The following is a 20,255-nucleotide window of genomic DNA, read 5'->3' on the forward strand; positions in this document are numbered from 1 at the left end:
CACGGATCAGCTTGGCCCTTTTCACTGTCACGGTTACAGAGAAATGCAAATACACAACTGCTTCTTTCTTCTTCTGAACTGTTTTCACCCATACCCTTAAATGCAGGCGCACCCTGGTAACGAGACATTGCAAGAGGCCTGTTGGAGAAGAGCGATTGTAGATCTTTTGCTCAGTAAAAGTGGAAGGCTTCCCAGGTATCTGCAGTAGCAGAAATACATCTTGGCAGAGCATTTAGATGTCCATGTTCTTCAAGAAGGTTGAATGCCAATGGGAATTAGGCAGGAATGCGGTTTTGTTTTGTCTTTGGCATTTTTTTATGGAGTCGGCCTTGTGAGGCACCTACATTTCTACTGGAGTTTTGATTTAGAACTTGTAATTAAAAAAAGAAGTTCATTGAGAACACTGAAGAATCTTAACTTTGTGTCTTCCATAGTTAGTGCGTGCTCTGTTGCTATTCCTTCCTTTAAATCCTACACGCAGAATGTTGCATTCAGGCCTGCAACTCAAACTTTCAACATTCCAAGGATACAGTTGGAGAATGTACCCATTAGAATAATGAAGCTTCAAATACAAATGGATCGTTCTCAGATTAATCCACAAATTCAGTGAATCTGACATCATCATGATAATAAAATAACTAATGTAAAAAGTAGGTTGTATTTACAGTCTTCTAAAAGGGTAACAGTCTGGTTTTCTTGTTTGTTTTTCAGGCCATACCCATTTGTTTTATTTTATTCCAAGTTTCACGGGTTAGAAATGTGTGTTGATGCAAGGACTTTTGGAAACGAAGCTCGATTCATCCGGCGTTCATGTACACCAAATGCAGAGGTGAGCATTTACATGAAGTTAAATTACCTTTTGTTTACTTAGATGATCTTTTCTTTTTGTCATTTTCCAACTGACAATTCAAACACTTATTTCCATGCAGTTTATTTCTCTATTTTTAATTCGTTATGATAAAGTAATATTCTCTTATCTGTAGGTGAGGCATGTAATTGAAGATGGAACGATTCATCTTTACATTTACTCCATCCATAACATTCCAAAAGGAGCGGAGATTACTATAGCGTTTGATTTTGATTATGGAAATTGGTGAGTATGTGGGCGTGTCATTCCAGAATACATAAAATGCTTATCAAGTTGTGATGTATTCAGGGGGACTTTGCTTTTTATATTATTTTTTTCCTTTCATGCTTTAATAATGTGATTCTGTACTTGGGTGTTCCAAGTAACTCGGTATGTGTGCTTAAGTCTGGGAGCAGTCCATTTAGTTTGCATGTAGTTCTGCACAACACTGATGCTTTTCTGTGGTCTGCTGATAAAGTCAGCTTGGCTGAGCAGTATGTGTGTCTGGGTTTCCCCAGCATTTATTTTGTAAATTGCTTACTGTCTTTACAGAAATAAAGAACTTTCTAGTATGTCTTGGCGAAAGCTTGAGTCAACTGATCTTAATATACTTAGTTTACATCAAAGCAGATGTTTAATGTGACCTTTACAAGTTACATGACATAATGTTGTAAAGTGCCATTGCTTTACAACCTGATCAAAATATGTTTGCTTGCATTCTTTTCACTTTTAGTAAATACAAAGTGGACTGTGCTTGCCTCAAAGAAAACCCTGAATGTCCGGTTCTCAGACGTTCTGAGCCTACAGAAAACATCAACACTGGATATGAAACCAGAAGGAAAAAGGGAAAGAAAGAGAAAGATGCTTCAAGAGAAAAGGAGACTCAAAATCAGAATATCACATTGGACTGTGAAGGAGCAGCCACCAAAATGAAAATCACAGATAATAAACAGAGGAAGCTCTCTCCCCTCAGGCTGTCCATTTCCAATAACCAGGTATTGACACAAAAAGGATAACAAAACAGAGCTTTGAAATGCAAATAGTCTCCTTAGTGGTTACTAAAGGAATTTTAATGAGTAGCTGGAAAACGGGGATGTGGATTTATTAGAAAATGATGAACAAAGTGTTTAGGGCTTTCATACCGTTTCTGATTTTCCTTAATAGTTGATTGGATTAAAACATTTTGGTTCCCTTATGCATTATAACTGTACACTTTTTCCTCTGAATTACTGTATGGATCTCTAATGTAAAAGACTCATGTCGTTTTCAGGAGTTCCCAGTCCTTCTTGAAGTTCAGCCAACCAACAAGCCACATTACTCAGAAGTTCAGTCTATTAAGCGTAGCAGCGAATAGTGCTGCTTCTGTAACAAATCAAACTTCAGCCCCAAATACTGAGTTTTGCTTCTTCTATTTTCTTGTAAGCTGGTTAGAAATCTAAATAAAATTTGGAGGGCTGGGAGGAAGGTTCTGAACTAAGTGTGGTAAAGTTAGCTGGTAGTACCATGGCAGGCAATTTTAAGATCTGTCAGTATGAAGGAACTATTGAGAGAGATCATGAAATAAGCAAGCGATAAAGTTTTGCAGAGCAGATATTGAAGTCTTCACGTGAGGAGATGGTTACCTTGGTAACTACCTTTGTTTTTGCAGGGAAAGTACAATTGAAACTTTCTTTGAGTGTGATGGCTTGTGATGATGTTTTACATGGAGGGGAGGTAGTTTTTGTTCTAAGAGGGAGATGTTTTTAACTTCTTATTTTTTAATGCCAGTAGGAGTGAAGGTAATAACAGTGACAGGAACATATTTACATTGCTTTAAAATGCTTGGAAGTCCAGAAGGCATGGCATGTGACTGCTAAAAGAAAAAAAAATAGGGAAAGAAAAAGAAAGGTTGCAAAGGCACTATATAAACCTTCCAGTCTCACGTGATTTTTTCATTGTTGCTGTTTTTAAACAAATGATAACTGGTATTTGGAACCTTCTCCTGGGCTTCTGTGGTAATTCAAAGTGCCTGTACAGAGCAGTCACAAGAGATGGATGTTTTTCCAAACTGAACTTAAAACACTAATTGTTGTGAAAAGAATAAAGCTGTTAAACATATCTAAGTAGAGAAGCCAGTCAATTAATACATTTTTTCCTCTCACGAAGTGTATAATGTGAAGTTAAAAGAAAGCATATGGGAAAAATATTTGTCTTGAAAGTATATTTATATAAAAGAATTTTATGTAATCATTTTATCAAAAGGTAAAATTGTGTGTAGAAATAACGAACAGAAGACTCTTCTCAAAGTTACTGCTTGTTTTGTCTGAAACCACAAGGCCATTAGTAGTTAGCTAACATACGTATTTCCCTCTGGCATGGCACTGTCATTAGACATGTCATTAGACAGTATAGTGAGGTTGTGAATGTAGAATGTCACTTCAAGGGAATACACTTCTGAGCTAAGAAAAAATCCTGTGCAATTACTTTAACATCTCTTTTGGCATGACAGTATGCATTGCATTTCACTAATGGATGTTTAATATAAAGCTCTCTGATTCTTTAACTGATTAAGAACTGACTAGTTCAGTGGGCAGTGTTACTGCCCAAAAGTCTCTGTTAGTTTGGAGATTTAATTTGGATAATTTTGTTCAGGGGTGGATGGGTGGGCACGGGACCTCAAAATTAAAATCAGAATGCTTAAGAAAAGAGATACATACATCCTAAGCTCAGATGGAAAAAGATGTAGTCAGATGGTTATGTTTTTAGGTTTATCCAAAGGCACAAGTGGATCTTAGCATTCTTATATTTTTGTTGTCATTTACTGGCTTGCTTTCTTTTGAAGTTGTGATCTGAGGATTCTTAGTTTTGTGTAGCTTGTAGTTTTCCCTAGTTTGCAGGAGTAGCGGAGCTTCTATAAAGCAGTCATTTCCATCTTTCAGGAGCCAGATTTTATTGATGATATAGAAGAAAAAACTCCCATTAGCAATGAAGTAGAAATGGAATCAGAGGAGCAGATTGCAGAGAGGAAAAGGAAGATGGTAAGTTGGGAAGCAAGTAGCTGCATAAAGCTGTCACTAAGGCTCAGTGACACCTGCTCTTCCCATGCTAATTGCTGCTTTCTGTAGGCTTCTAGAACCTAAGTATATATGAAGACAGATCCTTATGTAAACTTCAGCTTAAAATTCAAGGCTTGCTATTTGAGCAAGAGCATTTCATGTGGCTTTATCATTGCTTTCTGATAAAAATCTGCTTTTACCTTCAAATGTGTCTCTATATAACCTCTTATTGCCTTAAAAAAAAAAAAGACGTCTGTAGATATAGATTTTATTTTCTTTGCTCTTTGTTACTGCACATTATTTTAATAGCTGTTTTATAAATAGCACTATGGATAGAGATTATTCTTTTAGCTCCATCGTGAAGATTGTGAATAAGCATAAATTTGCCTGTGTTCCACCAGTCAAACAGAAGTGGCAGAAGTGAGACTGGGCTGCTCATTCACTCATGTGAGCAGTATTTTTTATGGACATTCTTTCCTTGAGACAAACACGCGTTGCTCTCAGTGCTGTTGAGCTGCAGGCCTTCAAAATAATTAAAGTTTTTAATAGAACCAGCCAAATTCCACAACATCTGTACTGTTTTAAGCAGTGCTCTGCTCAGATAGACTTTTACCTCGGTAAAAGGACTAGGACTTGAATTATGGTCTGACAGAAACTGTGACTTCTATGGGTGATGTCATGTTATCTTATTTTGAAGTAGTGATTCTTGGATGCTGGTTGTAGATTTTGATAGAGTTTGTGGCACTTAGATAATTGACACAGAGGATAATGAAAATTTTTACTGTGCTTATTCTGTATATGTACTGGTATTTAATCTTTCTAGTCACGAGTGATTCACTGTTATTTATACAGGCAAGTAAGTGAGCCAATAGTGTGTTATGATCTTACGCTTATAGGCTAGCAGTATAGTAATAAACGATTATTTTTAGCAAGTTCTTAAATCTGAAGCAGGACTCTCTTCCTGTTTGTCAGGGTTGATGAGAATGCGATCACTTCTTCATAAGTCTTCAGTAATTGCAGTTACTCTAACATTTCCCTTTCCTTTGGGCTTTTGCTGAAATTGATCTGCATGTCAACATACATTGTACATGATCTGAAGGAAAAATAGTCACATTATTTATGTATGTGAATGATTATGACTGAAATGTGATGATGATTATTGTTATATCCATCAGACAAGAGAAGAACGGAAAATGGAAGCTATCTTGCAAGCTTTTGCCAGACTAGAAAAAAGAGAAAAAAGAAGAGAACAGGCTTTGGAAAGGATCAGCACAGCAAAAACTGAGGTTAAATCAGAATGCAAGGAACCACAGATTCTCAATGACTCTGAATTTATTCAGGTAGTTATCTGAAACTTTATTTTAAATTAGCTTTTTAACATGGCACTGTTTATCTGTTTGAATATTGAACCACACATAAAGATTCTGGGTGAGTGTTAACAGCTGCTCATTCTAGGCACAGGAGATGGTTTTCATTAGACACCTTCTGTAACCAGTGGGAAAAGACGTGCTTTGTCAATAGGCTGTTCAGAGCAGGTCTTCTTTACTCTCTTGTTGCTGGTTACTAGTATACTTCTGGCCTTGAAGACGTTCGTACAGATTCTCAGTTTGGGTTGTTCTGTCAGCTTTTGCTGTTAATTATCTTACAACATTACTAAACGATAAATTACTAAACTGTATCAGTCAACTATAAATTAGAAAATCTATTGAATTGAAAGATATTCTGATGTAAGCTGCTGATTACTAGCCCACAGATGAATGAATGATATGTAGCAGTTAGAGAAACTTGTGGTGGTCTGGCCAGTGACTGGTCTGTGTGAATTACCTGATGTATCACTGCCAGAACACTGGGAGGAAAGTATGGGAAGTCTAACAGCCTGCCTCGAAGAAGACAGAGATAAATGATATATTTCACTTGCAAAAATAGAAATGATATAAAGGCATGTAATAAAGACATATTAAGAGTGAACTGATAATTCCTTTTAAAAAAAGATACGTAGCTTTACATGTGTTAGATCCATTTACTAGATTGGTGTTTTGTACCAGGAACCAGCAAAGGAAGAAGCTGTCACTAAGCCTACACCAGCCAAGGTTAATAGAGCTAAACAGAGAAAAAGCTTCTCTCGAAGCAGAACTCATATTGGACAACAGCGTAGACGGCACAGAACTGTGAGCATGTGTTCAGATATTCAGCCATCTTCTCCTGATGTGGAAGTAACGTCACAACATAATGAAGCTGAGAATACTGCACTGGTGGCTGAGCCAGAAACAGAAACTGTTGTTACTGAAATGGTTACCGAAACAGAAGCTCCAGCACTTAATAAATGTCCCGCTAAGTATCCTAAAACAAAGAAGGTATGTCTCCTAAGGGGTGGGGAGAGGAAGATGGACTTTAATAGTTTTTAAAAGATTATAGGCAGCTGTCTCTGTATCTTAAACGATGTGTTATTTTTTAAAATTTTCTTAAAAATTACACAGTCACTCACTGATATTAATTACAATTTACAAATATTGCATTATGTCCATTTAGATGTTGAGTTTTAATACAGCTTTTAGAACAGTTTTGGAACAAATGTTTTCTAAGGACAGACTTTCTAAATGGACTGCATTTTGTGTGTGTATAAATATACAAACTATAAGTAAAACTGTTAATTTCAAGGGGAGGGGGAAGAAATTTGTCAGCTTTACTACTTCTATTCATCATATGGTTTATAAGGTATCTTAGTGGCAGTAAACATAATATCTCGAAGGAAATAATGAGCTTTCAGTATTTCTGAGATGCCTGTTCTCCTAGTAATGCTCATAAAAGTTTAAAACCATCCATCTTACAACTAAGAAAGTGGGTTTTTATCTTCCAGTCTGTGCATTGCAGAGGATGATTAGAGCTGATTGTTTTGAAAACAACGTCAAGAATTTGAGTGTGAATCTCTTAAACTTGCATATGAGTATTTGAAATACTTGAGTTCAGTTGCTTTAGTTGTTGTTCCCTGTTAATAAGAACTAAGATATACTGGCCTGTTTTTTAGAAACAGAAGAACAATAAAACCTCTTATGTTGCACAGTTCTATACTGATTCCTACCATCACCCAGTTAACTTCATCAAAACATTCTTCATGTTCTTAATCTCGTATGCAAGGAATATTTGTATTCTTCAGTTCTAATTGTTTTCTGATTTGTGTGATGGATGAATAGGCGAATAATAAGACTAAAATCTGTTTGAAAGCTGCTAATGAAAACGCTTAAAAAACGCTTATTTTATTTTTCTCCTTATGTAGCACTTGGTAAATGAATGGTTAAGTGAAAAGAGTGATAAGACGGGGAAGCCTACAGACAGTGTTTCAGAAAGGCCTCTGCGTATAACCACCGACCCTGAAGTTCTGGCTACTCAACTGAATTCTCTACCAGGTCTCACTTACAGCCCACATGTGTACTCTACTCCGAAGCACTATATTCGTTTTACTTCACCATTCCTTTCAGAGAAGAGGAGGAAAAAAGAACCTGTAGAAAACATGACTGGCTCTTGTAAGAAGGTAATGCTTCTCTTCATTATGGTTCTCCATGCATTATTACTTAAAAATAAGTCTTCATTTGCTAGCATGAGTTCCAGCAGGGAAAAGCTGCTTGGCAAATTATTTGTAATATACATTTCACTGTGTATCTTTAAATTGTTAAGTCACTGATTTGAACTTATTTTATTACAGCGTTGGTTGAAGCAGGCTTTGGAAGAAGAAAACTCAACAGTGATTGATAGATTTAATTCGCCATTGCTGGAGGGATCTAGAAGTCCAGCCATCAATGGTGAAAATAAAAGCCCTTTATTGCTGAATGACAGCTGTTCCTTAACAGGTAAAGATTTCACTAATAAAATTCACACAAGTTGTGTCAGATTAGGTAGAAGTGGAGGACTGAAGTTATTTAAAGCAATGAGTTAATGAAATCCCAACAGTATTTTCCCTGTTTCCTGATGAAGGGCAACGAGGCTTGTGAAGGGCTTGGAGAATCAGCCCTACGAGGAGAGGCTGAGGGAGCTGGGGCTGTTTAGTCTGGGGAAAAGGAGGCTGAGGGGAGACCTTATCACCCTCTTCCAGTACCTGAAAGGTTCTTACAGTGAGAGCAGGGCAGGTCTCTTCTCACTAGTGACAAGTGACAGGACGACGGGAAACGGCCTCAAGTTGCATCAGGGCAAGTTTAGGTTGGATATTAGAAAGAACTTTTTTACAGAAAGGGTAGTTAAGCACTGGAATAGGCTCCCCAGGGAGGTGGTTGAATCACCATCCCTGGATGTGTTTAAGAGCCATTTGGATGTGGTGCTCAGGGATATGATTTAGTGTAGGGTTTTTAGAGTTAGGGTACTGGTTAGACTGTGGTTGGACTTGATGATCTTCACGGTCTTTTCCAACCTGGGTAATTCTGTGATTCTATGTTTTGCCTTTTGGATGGCTGTTGGAAAGAAAAGCTCAGTTAAATAATGGTTGGTTTTATTTTCTCCTTTAATGTGCAATTGATATTAAATAAGTAGCAACCATTTCTCATAGTAAATGTGGACATTCAGTCAACAAAAAGGCTAGTGGTTTTGAGTATGAATATCAGGAAGTATGAGGTCAGATTACAGATTAATTGTACATGCTGTTAGGGTTAGATGTACTCTTAAATTCAGTGGCCCCATTGCATGTGGGAATGTTAGTCAGCTTTTCAGGAGTAACAGGAAATGGAAACATGCGAGAAGCTAAGCATAATTTCTTAAGGGTATAGAACATATTAGATGATCCCTTGAATTTCCACTTCTTAAGTGAGCATTTGTTTGGAAATGTAAACAGTTCTTCCCATTATCTTGGCAACAAAAAAAAAAAAGGGTAAAGAAAAAGAATAGTGATCTCTGCTTCTTGTTAATTGTTCTTCAGGAATTCTGCCTGCAAGGTATTTGTCTTAGTATTGTTTGAATGTGTAATTCATAATTGTATTACATTGAGCAATTAATGGGGATTGCTCTTGCTTTTTTTCCCTAATTTTAATGCAGATCTTACAACACCTCTAAAAAAACGAAGACTGTACCAGCTTTTGGAGTCTGCATTCTCAGAAACCTCTACACCTACTCCTTCTCCGTATGCCACACCAACTCATGCTGATACTGCTGCCTCGGAGCCATTGATGTTTGCTACTCCTCCTAGGGTAAAAACAGAGGATGAAGCTTGTAGAAATGGTTACAAACCCATTTATTCACCAGTTACTCCTGTAACTCCATGCATACATGGAAATACCATGCACTTTGAGGTGAGATTTATAATGCATTTCACATTCTTTATTGTTGTGTAAATCAATGTTTGTGTGTTGGGAGGGGGTGTCTTGCATCTTTCTTTGCTAACAGTTAGATTGACTTTCCATTTCTTCTGTTCATCTAGAATATTTCCTCACCTGACAGTTCCCCAGAAATAAAAAGGCGAGCTTACAGTCAAGAGGTAAGGATATTTGCTTAAACCTCTGAATGTTTTCTTAATTTCATTTGTATATCAGCGACGTAACAGATGAGTATGGAAAAACAACACTTGAGCTTTTCTGGCTGTATCTAAGTTTAAATTAACATTCTCCTTTTTATCAGTGTTTCTTAAACACTGAGCCTAATTTTGCTTAGAGTGAGAGAGCACAGAAGGATAAATATTATGGTTGTGGTGGTTTATCGGGGGTACACTGAGTGCTACAGACATGTCTGGAATATCCCCGCGTGAGGGTGTGCTCTGTTGCATGCGAATAAGCCGTGTGGTCGAACCACTAGAGGGCGACTTGGTTTATAGATACAAGAACAACTGCAGGGATGTTTCTGTCTGTAAAATGAAAATTCCACAGCAGTGTAGGGCTTGAGTTGTGTGACAGCTACTGAATTTACATAACTGTGATGAACCATGAACTTAATAGGACCTGAAAGGAAAAGGTAATAAAACGTTCAAGTGGTTATTTCTGGAGAGCTTCACTTCTGGTGCAAACGAATGTTCCAGATACTTTTTTTCCTGTGGGCTAAGTACATATGTAAGTAGAAAAGTTAATTATTTTTAGGTCAAAATGTTAGCAAATATTGAAGCACAAATTTTTTCATGTAGTCATGAAAATGTCACCCTCACCACCCTTTTTTTCTTGAAGTAAATGTTTTGATACCAAGGATCTATTTTATGTTTAAGTTCAGAAAGTCCTTTGTAACCAGGGACTTGCTCCTGTTGAAGCTCTTCTTCCTTTGCCAGTCATAAGCAAACACTAGTACTGAAAGTTTATTTCGATGTGGGCTAATGTATACATATGTATTTTAATTTAAAATCCTCTTAATAGCAGTAGTAGAAAAAAATATTTGGCTACACAGCTGTTTTTTAAACACATGATACTGCAAAGTCCTTAATTTCATTTAAAAGTATAGATGAATGTCAGAATGATTTTACTCCACAATTGCAATATGGAAAAATAATTTACATTTTCTTGTTTTATTTTTCATACAGGGATATGACAGAGCATCAATTCTAGCACTGAATTCTTTCAGAAATTCCAACCTGACAGAAATGGGCCTGCAGGAAATAAAGACTATTGGATATTCCAGTCCAAGAAATAGAACTGATGTGACAAGGCAGTGCACAGGAGAAATGGAATCTGTGTCAGAACTCCAGCTGGGACTCGAAGTAATTGAGCAAAGCACACTGCATAAAAACCTGGAAGCCCCTACACATGATAGGACTGACTCAAGCAGCCAATTAGAAACTGCTCATTGTGGACGGGGCACGATTTATTCTTCCTGGGTAAAAAGTCCCGACAGGACAGGTGTAAATTTCTCAATGAATTCTAATTTGAGGGACTTGACCCCTTCACATCAGTTGGAGGTAGGAGGTGGATTCAGAATAAGTGAGTCAAAGTGCCTGATTCAAGACGATGCTAGAGGCATGTTCATGGAAGCATCTGTTTTTTGTACTTCAGAAGATGGAATTGCATCTGGCTTTGGAAGGACTGTCAATAATGACAACTTGATGGATGGGAATTGCACACCCCAGAATCCTCCACAGAAGAAAAAGGTTATAATTTTAAGAATCATTTTGTGTCTCTCACACAGGCTGCATCTCTTACATATTTTTCTATAGCAGAAAGAAGCATTAGCAATTTAAATATGTATGTTTATATATATATATAATATATATGGCTAATTTTAATTTTTATTTAATGTGGGTATTATTCAGGAAAACCCAAGATAAGGCAAAAGGAAAGTTGCATTCATCCATTAGTAAATTCAGATTTTCAAAGTAATATATAAAAACATAATTATTTTCATTTTTACTTCATGTTATTTCATACAAGTCATAAATGAATTAATAAATAACTACTTTTCAGGTTTAAAAACAGTTACTTGTGCTACCACAAATTAAAATGTTCAGCCAGAATAGTGCCATCTTAAATCATGTACAAGGAACATCTCTGTGAATTAGTTGCACTAGCAGGTTTATGATTCTAGTGCTTCAGAACTCTAACGTTCATGTACATGCAGTATCTTTGTTTCACTGTTACAAGCACGCACAAATCCATACAAGAAATCCTTTATCTTAATTTCTTCTTTTATAAAGCATTTGCTTTGGTAGACATACACAACAGAGAATTACTGTTCTTCTCAAACAGCCCCTGTAGGTAACGTCTTTCACTGTGGTCAGATGGAAATAAAGTTGGAAGTTAAGCCTGTGTGAATATCCTGACTACTGTCAGTTTAAAGCTCCTTGGCTCCATACAGAAAGGTTGAGAGATGTTGGAAATAATGGCTTCCAATGTGGCAGTTACTCTCATAACAGTCTGTAGAATTTATTGAATTATGTTCTTCAAGAAAGTAATAGTTGAGGGACTGGAGGTGAGTTTTGTCTGTGTGTGTATATACATTTATGTCCAGTGGGGTGTTTTGGTCATGTCACCTTGGACTTCCCTGGGAGCATCCTACAAGGGTGTGACCCATGACTGTCACAAGTTGCTTTACCTCTCTTGGTACCCAGATATAACTAAAACAAGGTAGCAGCCATGTTCTCACATGGTCCTGACCCTGACAAGTTCTGTAGTTCCCATTCTGTATTCCTGCTGATTTGCAAAGCAGCTGAACGTGGGAGTTGTTAAAATTTCTTCAGCTGCTTCTTTTATCTGATGGGGAAGTGAATTTCTTCTCAAGTCGCAGCATTGCATCATTTGTGCATCAGTAACACCCCATTCTCTTACGGCAGCCCATTCTTTTCCTGGCTCTTACTACTTAGTGCTTGTGCTGCACTAATGCACAAATGAAAAACCTGTGGTTCTCCCTCTGCCTCCCTTGCACACACAGACTCTCTGCCTAAAATCTTGGTTTGAGGAAACAACTACAGGAAATTGTACCTCTGAGAGAATGGTTTTCTGGTTTTGTAAGGGTGCACGCATGCATTCAAGTATACTTTGCAATCTAAAAGGACTGGGGCAAATTTCACTTAAGGTGAGGGGAGTATTCAGGTATTTTTTTTGAGAATAAAAATAGAAGTCAATGAGGTGGTGAGATACGCATGTCCTTGTGCAGTTATTAAAGGAGGGATTTCTGTATCTCAGCATCTCTTTGGTGTTTCCTTTTCTCAGCACTGTACAAGTTTATCCCATTTCAATATGGCTCTGTACATGGTGGGCACGGATAAGATTTCATCTGTTCCTGTGATGTGGAAAGTATAAAATATTTCAGAGCAAGATCAGTTCTAAAGCTAGACTTTTTCCTGGGAAGAATTAAGTGGTTTGGACTTCTTATGCTGCCATACAGATGAGTTTTTAATGGATAGAAAACAACTACATGGGGCTGTGGACAGAGCAGCCTTGTTGCTTTCTAGCTCTGAGTAGAAGTGGACGTCAGCTTTTAGTGAGGACTAAGATAGTTCCCTGATACAGAGGAGGAAAGGCATGAAATGAAACTTCCACGGCACAGGCTTCCTTAAAAAAGCATGAAGGTGTCTGAATGTCAGCATTATAGCATGCTGTGTCAGATTGTGAAGATATGTAATGAAAGCATTTGAAAATCTGTTTTTCTCAGTGGAAGTAATCTATTAATGTTCTAGATTTCTAATCTATGGAAGTTAGTGTTTTAATTTATATAGGAACTCGTCTGTATGTGTGTATATGTGTATACACACATAAATACGTATAAAGTATACACACAGACAGATGTGAAGTAGGACTGCTCATCTCTTCCCATATCATTGGTTTTGGTAATAAACTTTTTACTTGAAATTGATGACTGAAATATTTTCTGAATTGATGTGTAAAGGCACTGATTTGAATCAGATTGTGAAAAGAACATGAGGCAAATTCCTTGTTAAGAAAAACATATAAAGAGCTCAGAGAATCTCACCATTTATGCAGTAGAGTGAAGCAAAAGTTTAGTAGATTTTTCACATGGGATCAAGGGTGAAAGTGACTCAGTCTCTTAAACTCAGCATTATGTTACCAAAATGCTCTTCCCAGTTCCAGGAGGAACCACAAAGTACTTTGTAGCTTCAGCCAACAGTATGAATATAGCAGCAAATCTTTCTGACCCACATCAACTTCTGCCTCTTCCCTGGGCAAAATGCACACCTCCTCCTCCTGGCAGAAGCTCTTTGCAACTTCTTCATAGTCATTACTACCTTGGTGCTGTGTAAATTTGCTCCAAACGTGATGAAGCATCTTCTGTTAAGCTCTGTGTTTTCTTCTAGAACCAAGTAAATGGTATCTTACTGAGGAAATGTATTAACTGAAAATGTCAAGAAGGAAATGAGTGAACTTCCTTCTGATCTTCTCTCCATAGGTATCCTTGCTAGAATACCGTAAGAGACAACGAGAAGCTAGAAAAAGTGGCTCCAAGACGGAAAGCTTTCCCCTCGTTACTGTGTCTCCTCATGCTGCTGGTGGAGGAAACATAAGTAGTAACAGTGGTGCTAATGATGGGTTTAACAACAGTGGTGAAAATGGGGAGCAAACTGATAGCGCTGCAAGTCTGCCTGTACCACTGCCAACTGCTGCTTATAATGCAGCTCCAGAAGACGTGGGCAACAACAGTGCAACCAAGGAAGCTTCTTCCAGTGAGAAGAACGAGCCTGAGGTTCAGTGGTAAGTAACTAACCGGTAGGACTAAAGTTCTGAAACATTATTTACTTAATCTCTGTCACTTCTCGTTGGAGTCTGTGTTTTGTTAATAAGATTACTGATCAGAAAGCCCTTTTTTCAGATTAGAACAGTTGTCTGACCTCTTACCTCAGCAATGTAGCAGATACCTCACAGAGAAGAAAATATATGGAAAATTATGTGTAAAATATGTCAACTTATTTTTATTCAGGTTTGGTTTGTTTTTTTCAAGAGCGAAAAAAAGCGTTAGCTTGAACAAAACAGGTCACCTTGTTGTGTAGGTTATAAAGTGGTATAAGTTAAGGGCAGGTGTGACTCATGAAGAAATGGTATTGCATTCCTTCTGCAGTGTTCTTGGTAAGCTGTGTGGAGGCGGGAGCTGGATGGAGAGGGTGCTGGGAGGGCTGTGAGAGAGCTGAGTCTGCTTTTCAGCATGGCCTCAGCTTTGCATTTAGCTTCCTTGTATTGCTGCTACTTCATCTATGGCTAAAGATTTGTTCTTTTAGATCTCAAAAGCTTTCCAAAAATATCGTAGGGAAGAAGGAAAGGAGTAATCTGTGATGATGAACAAAAGCTTTTTCAGTGGGAGGTCTTTTTCAATGATCTAGTTGGAATGCATTTTTCTTGTTTGCTGTTATTTACAGTGTACAGTAACAGCATGCAGTCTACCTAACAGTTCCTTCTGCTCAGGTAGGCAGTGTGTGTAGGTATGTGCATAGTTGCTTATGGTGGCTGGATGGCTCCCCTGTGTGCAAACAATATGCTGCATTGTACTCCACACCAGATATTCCAGCAGTCTTAAAAGCAGATGCATTGTGAAAGGGGAAGACATAGCATGGCTTCAATTTGTGCAGCTTTTCCCACTGTGTTCTTAGGTAGCCTGAAAATAGCTAGTTGCTCGGCCAACTCTGTCTCTCAAGCATTATTGGAACAAAATAAGCACTGCAGTTCTTTATGCTGTAGTGAAGGCCTGAGAGTGTTGCAGATGAACATGGGCTGAGGTGTTGAGTACCACCCTGCTTAGATTGCTCCAGCTGTTCCAGAATAGAAGGATTTTGTAGAGCCAGCTGAAGGGACAACATAAGTGCAGCCTTCAGTGTTTCACTGAAAAGTGGCTGTAAGTCCATTACGCACAAGGCAGTGTATTGTATTTCAAGGAAAGAATGTGGGGGATAGGCTGAACCCCAACATTTATTTTAGTTGCAGCAGTGTTGTGGAGTATTGCCATATGATCTTGCCTAAAAGAGTAATTGAGTTTGTAACTACAGAATGGTGTCATTACTGTTCTTTATCACATTGTGTGTAACTGATCATGAGAGGCATAGCTGTTGTTCTACTTACTATCTAGCAAGATGAATCAAAAGCTTCACTTGTTTTCATCTACAGTTGTGCAGTATTTACAACTGTGGATCTGTTACTAAAGGGCAAGTTACTTTATAGTAAAGATAGGACTTTTGAAGTGTGCTTTCTACAAACAGGGAGAGTATGAAGCAGTACTCACTACCTGTAGTTTTTTAAATGTGGCTTTTGGTTTGACAGCTGAGAATTAAACAACTCCACATGGCTATGAAAGAAAGGAATTGACATTTCTTATTATAGGTAATAGGGTTGCAGGAAATCAGTGTATTTAAAATGTGAGAAAATAAAATGCCTAACAAATGGCATTTCTTCTGTAGCATGAGTATTGGCTCTTGAATGCAGCCAACCATGTAAACTTAATGTGCCCCAGCATTTGCATATAGTCTGAAATTTGGCCCGTGGGGGTTTATCATCTTAAATTAGAATGTGCTTCCCTCTTCCAGGACTGCATCAACCTCTGTGGAACAAGTGAGAGAACGAAGTTATCATAGAGCTTTGCTTCTCAGCGATCATAGGAAAGACAAGGACTGTGGTGAGTTCATTTATTACACTGAAGGTAGATACCTCTAACCAATTCCCCCATGGTAGCCACCAATCGTTCTAATGCCGTGTTTGGGTCTGCTTCATCTGTAGGGGGAGAGTCACCCTGTAGTCCATGCTCACCGTCCCATGTTCAGTCTCCCACCTTCATCTCATTCAAATCTCATTTCCCAGTTGCAGCTTAAGGTCCATTCTTTCACTGAATGTATGGAAGGTCAGTAAGCAGACGACCTTGTGTGACACTTGATATATTTGAATGATCTCTTACAACAACTTCAAGTAGCTCTTTTAAAGTCAGATATGAAGTGCTTAGTGTTCTTTGCAAGATGCTTCCTTTTCCTCACTTCAGTATTAATCTCGAATTTATGTCTGTAGAACCTGATGCTGAAAATCCAGAGCCTACTTCTGAGTGTCCATCCCCAGATACTTCACAGAAGACATGCAGGAGTCCTTCAAAAGCAAGCAAGGTAATACAGTGTGTATGCAGGTGCATGTGCACTTGGTGTGCATTGGAACCATGTGTACATGTCTCCAGTTAATTTTTATAACGTTACCATCGTGCTTTACTATTTAGCTGAAGATGTATGTGATATTTCTGTTAAATTACTTAATGTGGGTAAATGTCTGTTAGAACATTTGCAGAAGTTCCAGCATGCTAAAAAGTTTGTGTTCTGTTCCTCAGTAGCCATATCTGCTCCTCTGTGGTCTTGCGTTCTGTAGTCACAGAAGAGGTTTTGTCAGTGGATTCAGTATTGCTACAGTTCTGCAGGTGGAATGCTGAAGAACTGGCAGAACCGACAGCAGTAGAATGACTGAAGTGCTCCTCCCCTTAGCAGGAGCTGGCTCTTGCCAGGCCAGAAGTAGTGCTGCTTCTCAGTAGAGGCAGCGATATGAAGAAAGCCATTCAGGAGTTCTGTGTACATTATGAAATGCAGTAGTTCAGGTTGTAACGACCAGTCTGCTTGCTCATATTCTACCAGTTCTAGAATGTTCAATCACTCTGAAAAAATACTTTATTAGTAATTATTCCTTTCAGACTTGGAAATGTGAAACTAACAAATAGCACATTATTCTGGCTTTGCCTCAACAGGCCATGTTTCTGTTACTAGTTCTGAATGCACTTGATGGTCTTTGATTTTAGAGCACAGTTTGTATGTACTTGGTAGAAATGATGCCTGTGCTAAGTTTGAGCTTCCTTCTGTCACAGGTTTTCATATATCAGATGCATCCTTTGCCTTCATGTTTTTCTGCCATCATCAGAGAGCACTATTCTGAGAAACTGCTTCTCGCTTTAGTGCTTTCATAACTAAATGTTCTGAATGTTTTGCCCTGACTCTTTTTGTTCTAGCCCTCTTCGCCGAGTCCTGTAGTTTCAGCACCATCGCTGGGAAAAACACCCACGAAGGCAGATTCACACTGGGACGCTGCAGCGAATGCACCAGAGGCCGAAGGTGTGAATCATCCGAAATCAGAGCTGCAACAAAAACAGCTGACAAATAGCGTCCAAGCACTTTCAAAAACTCATCCATCTCAATCACATCTGCGCAGTTCTGCTGAGCAACTTTCACATTCACAGAAGTTGCCTTCTGCACCTTTGAAGCTCCACTGTCCCCCTTCGCCTCACGTAGAAAACCCCCCGAAGCCATCGACGCCCCACGCGCCTGTGCAGCACGGTTATCTCTCACCAAAGCCTCACTCGCAGCAGTTGGGATCTCCATACAGACCTCATCATCCACAGTCACCTCAAGTCGGAACGCCCCAGAGGGAAACGCACCGTGGTTTCTATCCTGCAGCGCCAGCCCTTCAACCCGGTAATCAGCAGCAGGCCAGTGGGCCGCTGTTCGCTCAGACAGCTTCAGGACAATCCTCGGCTTCTTACAGCCAGTTCAACCAACAGAATTTGAACAGCAATGCGCCACCTCCCCCGCCTCCTCCACCCCCTTCTTCCACCTACTATCAGAACCAGCAGCCCTCTGGAAACTTTCAGAGTTACAGTCAGCTGAAGGGTAGCATCCCCCAACAGACTGTGTTTTCATCCGGACCAAATCAAGCACTTCCTGGCTCTGCGGGTCAGCAGACAGTGCCGGGACACCATGTAACTGCAGGGCATTTCTTGCCCTCTCAGACCCCCAGTATTCATCACCAGGCTTCAGCGTCTGCTGCTCCTCCTCCTCCGCCGCCGCCTCCTGCTCCGGGCCCTCACCTGGTTCAGCAGCAGAGCACCCATCAGCAGCATTCTGTAGCACACGTCGTCGGCCCGGTTCACGCTGTGGCGGTGGCTCCCGGATCTCACATTCACTCTCAAGCTGCCGGTCACCACCTGCCACCCCCGCCTCCGCCGCCGGGCCCCATCCCCCACCACCAGCCTCCTCATCCTCCAGCCGGACACCAAGGTTTGCAAGCACAACACCAGCACGTTGTAAACTCTGCTCCTCCTCCCCCTCCACCTCCCCCATCCAACGTTATAGGCTCGGGGCACCACCCGGCATCGGCACAAGGGTTACACCACCCATCGCATCAAGGACCCCCCCATTTTCCCTCGGGCGCTCACACGGGCGTGTCCTCCTATTCCTCGCAAGCCCCCCATCACACGACGTTAGGACCCGGACCTCAACATCAGCCTGCTGGAACAGGGCCTCATTGTCCACTCCCCGGTCAGGGTCCCCACATCCAACCTCAAGGACCAAACAGTATTGCAACCCCCACCGCTTCAGGGTTCTGCCCGCACCCTGGCTCAGTAACGCTCCCGCACGCAGTGCAAGGACCGCAGCAGGCGTCACCGGTGCCTGGACAGATCCCCATTCACAGAGCACAGGTGCCGCCCACCTTTCAGAACAATTACCACGGTTCAGGGTGGCATTAAGATGGATCCCCTTAATCCTAAACATTTTTAAAATGTTCTGTAAGATAAACTGTGTATATTTCGTATGTACCTACGGGAGGTACTTTTTAAAGCTTGTACATGATACTTTGTATAAAAGCAAACACCAGTGCTCTCTCATTGTATCTTTCCATTTTTTGCTTTTTAAAACTCCCCGGACCGTGCTGTTCAGCCAGTATTAGCTATTCCTTTTTGGTTTGTAAGTGAACATTCCAGCTGTTTTTTCTGGCAGTAGGTTTGATGCTGCATAATCTTTAAAGTTTTATCGTTGCAGTTAAATTCATTTAGTGAATGTTTTCTATATTACTTTTATACATATGTAATTAAAGAAGTACACAGGCTACGTGATGGCACTAACAACGTTTTTTTTTTCCCCCCCCATTTTCTTCTGTCGACAGTTCTGTGTGCATAGAGATAGAACAATGCAATACCAGTTCTTATCGTTTCGGTGTGGACATGGCTTTTTGTTTCATCAGTTATTTGCAGAAAATGTAATTTAATGTATAGACCGTTTCTAATGTCTGAGTGCTGTAAATACTGTATTTCTTTTGCTTGTAAAATGGCTTAAAGCTGCTTTCATTTGATAGAGTATTGTATATAATAAGTCTCTTTTGCAGAAAAAAAAAAGTGTGATCTTTGTGAAAGTAGTACAGTATATGACCTTTAATTTTTTTTAATATACTGTCACATTGCAGCACTGGTTGGGCATTTTAATTCATGTTAATAAATCACAATTATGTCAGTTTTAACCACTTGTCCAGAAGGGGTGCTGTGTGTTGAGGGCTGCCCTGCCCGCACGGAGCTGTGCGGCTGTTCCTGCTGTGCGGTGCCTGCTAATGGCCTTCCTGTCATTGCACAGCTGGCTGTAGAAGTGAGTGCAGGAGGGGGGAGTTTTGTTCCCTTGCTGAGCTTAGAGGTGAGGAAAAATTATTTGGATTCAGGCAGGGTCTGCTGTCAGGTGATGCTGGGTGAGTTGGTGAAGTATTCAGTTTATTTGATGTTAAGCCGATGCGTTGTGTCTAACAAATGCCAGCACGGTGGTGCAGTAAAGCTCTATCAGATGATGTTTTGTTCTTAGTTACAAACCACAGCACCACCTGCACAGGTCAGTACGTGCCTTCCTGCTTCTGTTGGAGCTCTTACTGCAGTGTGGCGGGAGCGAGACCTTTATAGCGTAACTGTGGTGTATGAGAGTGTCCTGCAGCTCATCAGTGAGTGTGTGCTGAATTCTGTTCATGTAACGGAACAAATGCTTGCTGGCTCTCTTTCAGAACCCAGAGAAGAAAACCAGCGTGCACCTTCCTCTGCTCTGGCTGCCAGAAAACCTGCCACAGGACAGGATGGGAAATGGCAATTCCTACTCACTGAGAAAAAGTGGTAATTCTTCTAGTATAGACAGTACTGGGTTTACTTAAAACTTTGCTCATAATCATCAGAAAAGTACTTTAAGTGCTTCCCTGAACAGTGACTGGCTCTGCAAA

At 39.8% G+C, this 20,255-nt stretch overlaps 1 protein-coding gene across 1 annotated transcript in view; it reads left to right on the forward strand.

Moving 5' to 3' along the window:
- The window catches only part of KMT2E (lysine methyltransferase 2E), a 53,785-nt gene extending 34,262 nt beyond the window's left edge, over positions 1 to 19,523 (forward strand). Inside the window, 17 exon segments of the mRNA XM_015885824.2 lie at positions 712 to 829; positions 984 to 1,093; positions 1,581 to 1,842; positions 3,766 to 3,864; positions 5,058 to 5,222; positions 5,928 to 6,236; positions 7,157 to 7,411; positions 7,583 to 7,727; positions 8,899 to 9,152; positions 9,281 to 9,337; positions 10,361 to 10,924; positions 13,678 to 13,979; positions 15,797 to 15,885; positions 15,987 to 16,033; positions 16,035 to 16,107; positions 16,269 to 16,360; positions 17,242 to 19,523. Of these exon segments, the coding sequence (XP_015741310.1) occupies positions 712 to 829; positions 984 to 1,093; positions 1,581 to 1,842; positions 3,766 to 3,864; positions 5,058 to 5,222; positions 5,928 to 6,236; positions 7,157 to 7,411; positions 7,583 to 7,727; positions 8,899 to 9,152; positions 9,281 to 9,337; positions 10,361 to 10,924; positions 13,678 to 13,979; positions 15,797 to 15,885; positions 15,987 to 16,033; positions 16,035 to 16,107; positions 16,269 to 16,360; positions 17,242 to 18,756 (4,456 nt within the window). The 3' untranslated portion in view covers positions 18,757 to 19,523.
- Positions 19,524 to 20,255: the final 732 nt, after the last annotated feature.

The sequence above is a fragment of the Coturnix japonica genome, chromosome 1 (genome assembly GCF_001577835.2).
Source record: "Coturnix japonica isolate 7356 chromosome 1, Coturnix japonica 2.1, whole genome shotgun sequence".
Taxonomy (NCBI): domain Eukaryota; kingdom Metazoa; phylum Chordata; class Aves; order Galliformes; family Phasianidae; genus Coturnix; species Coturnix japonica.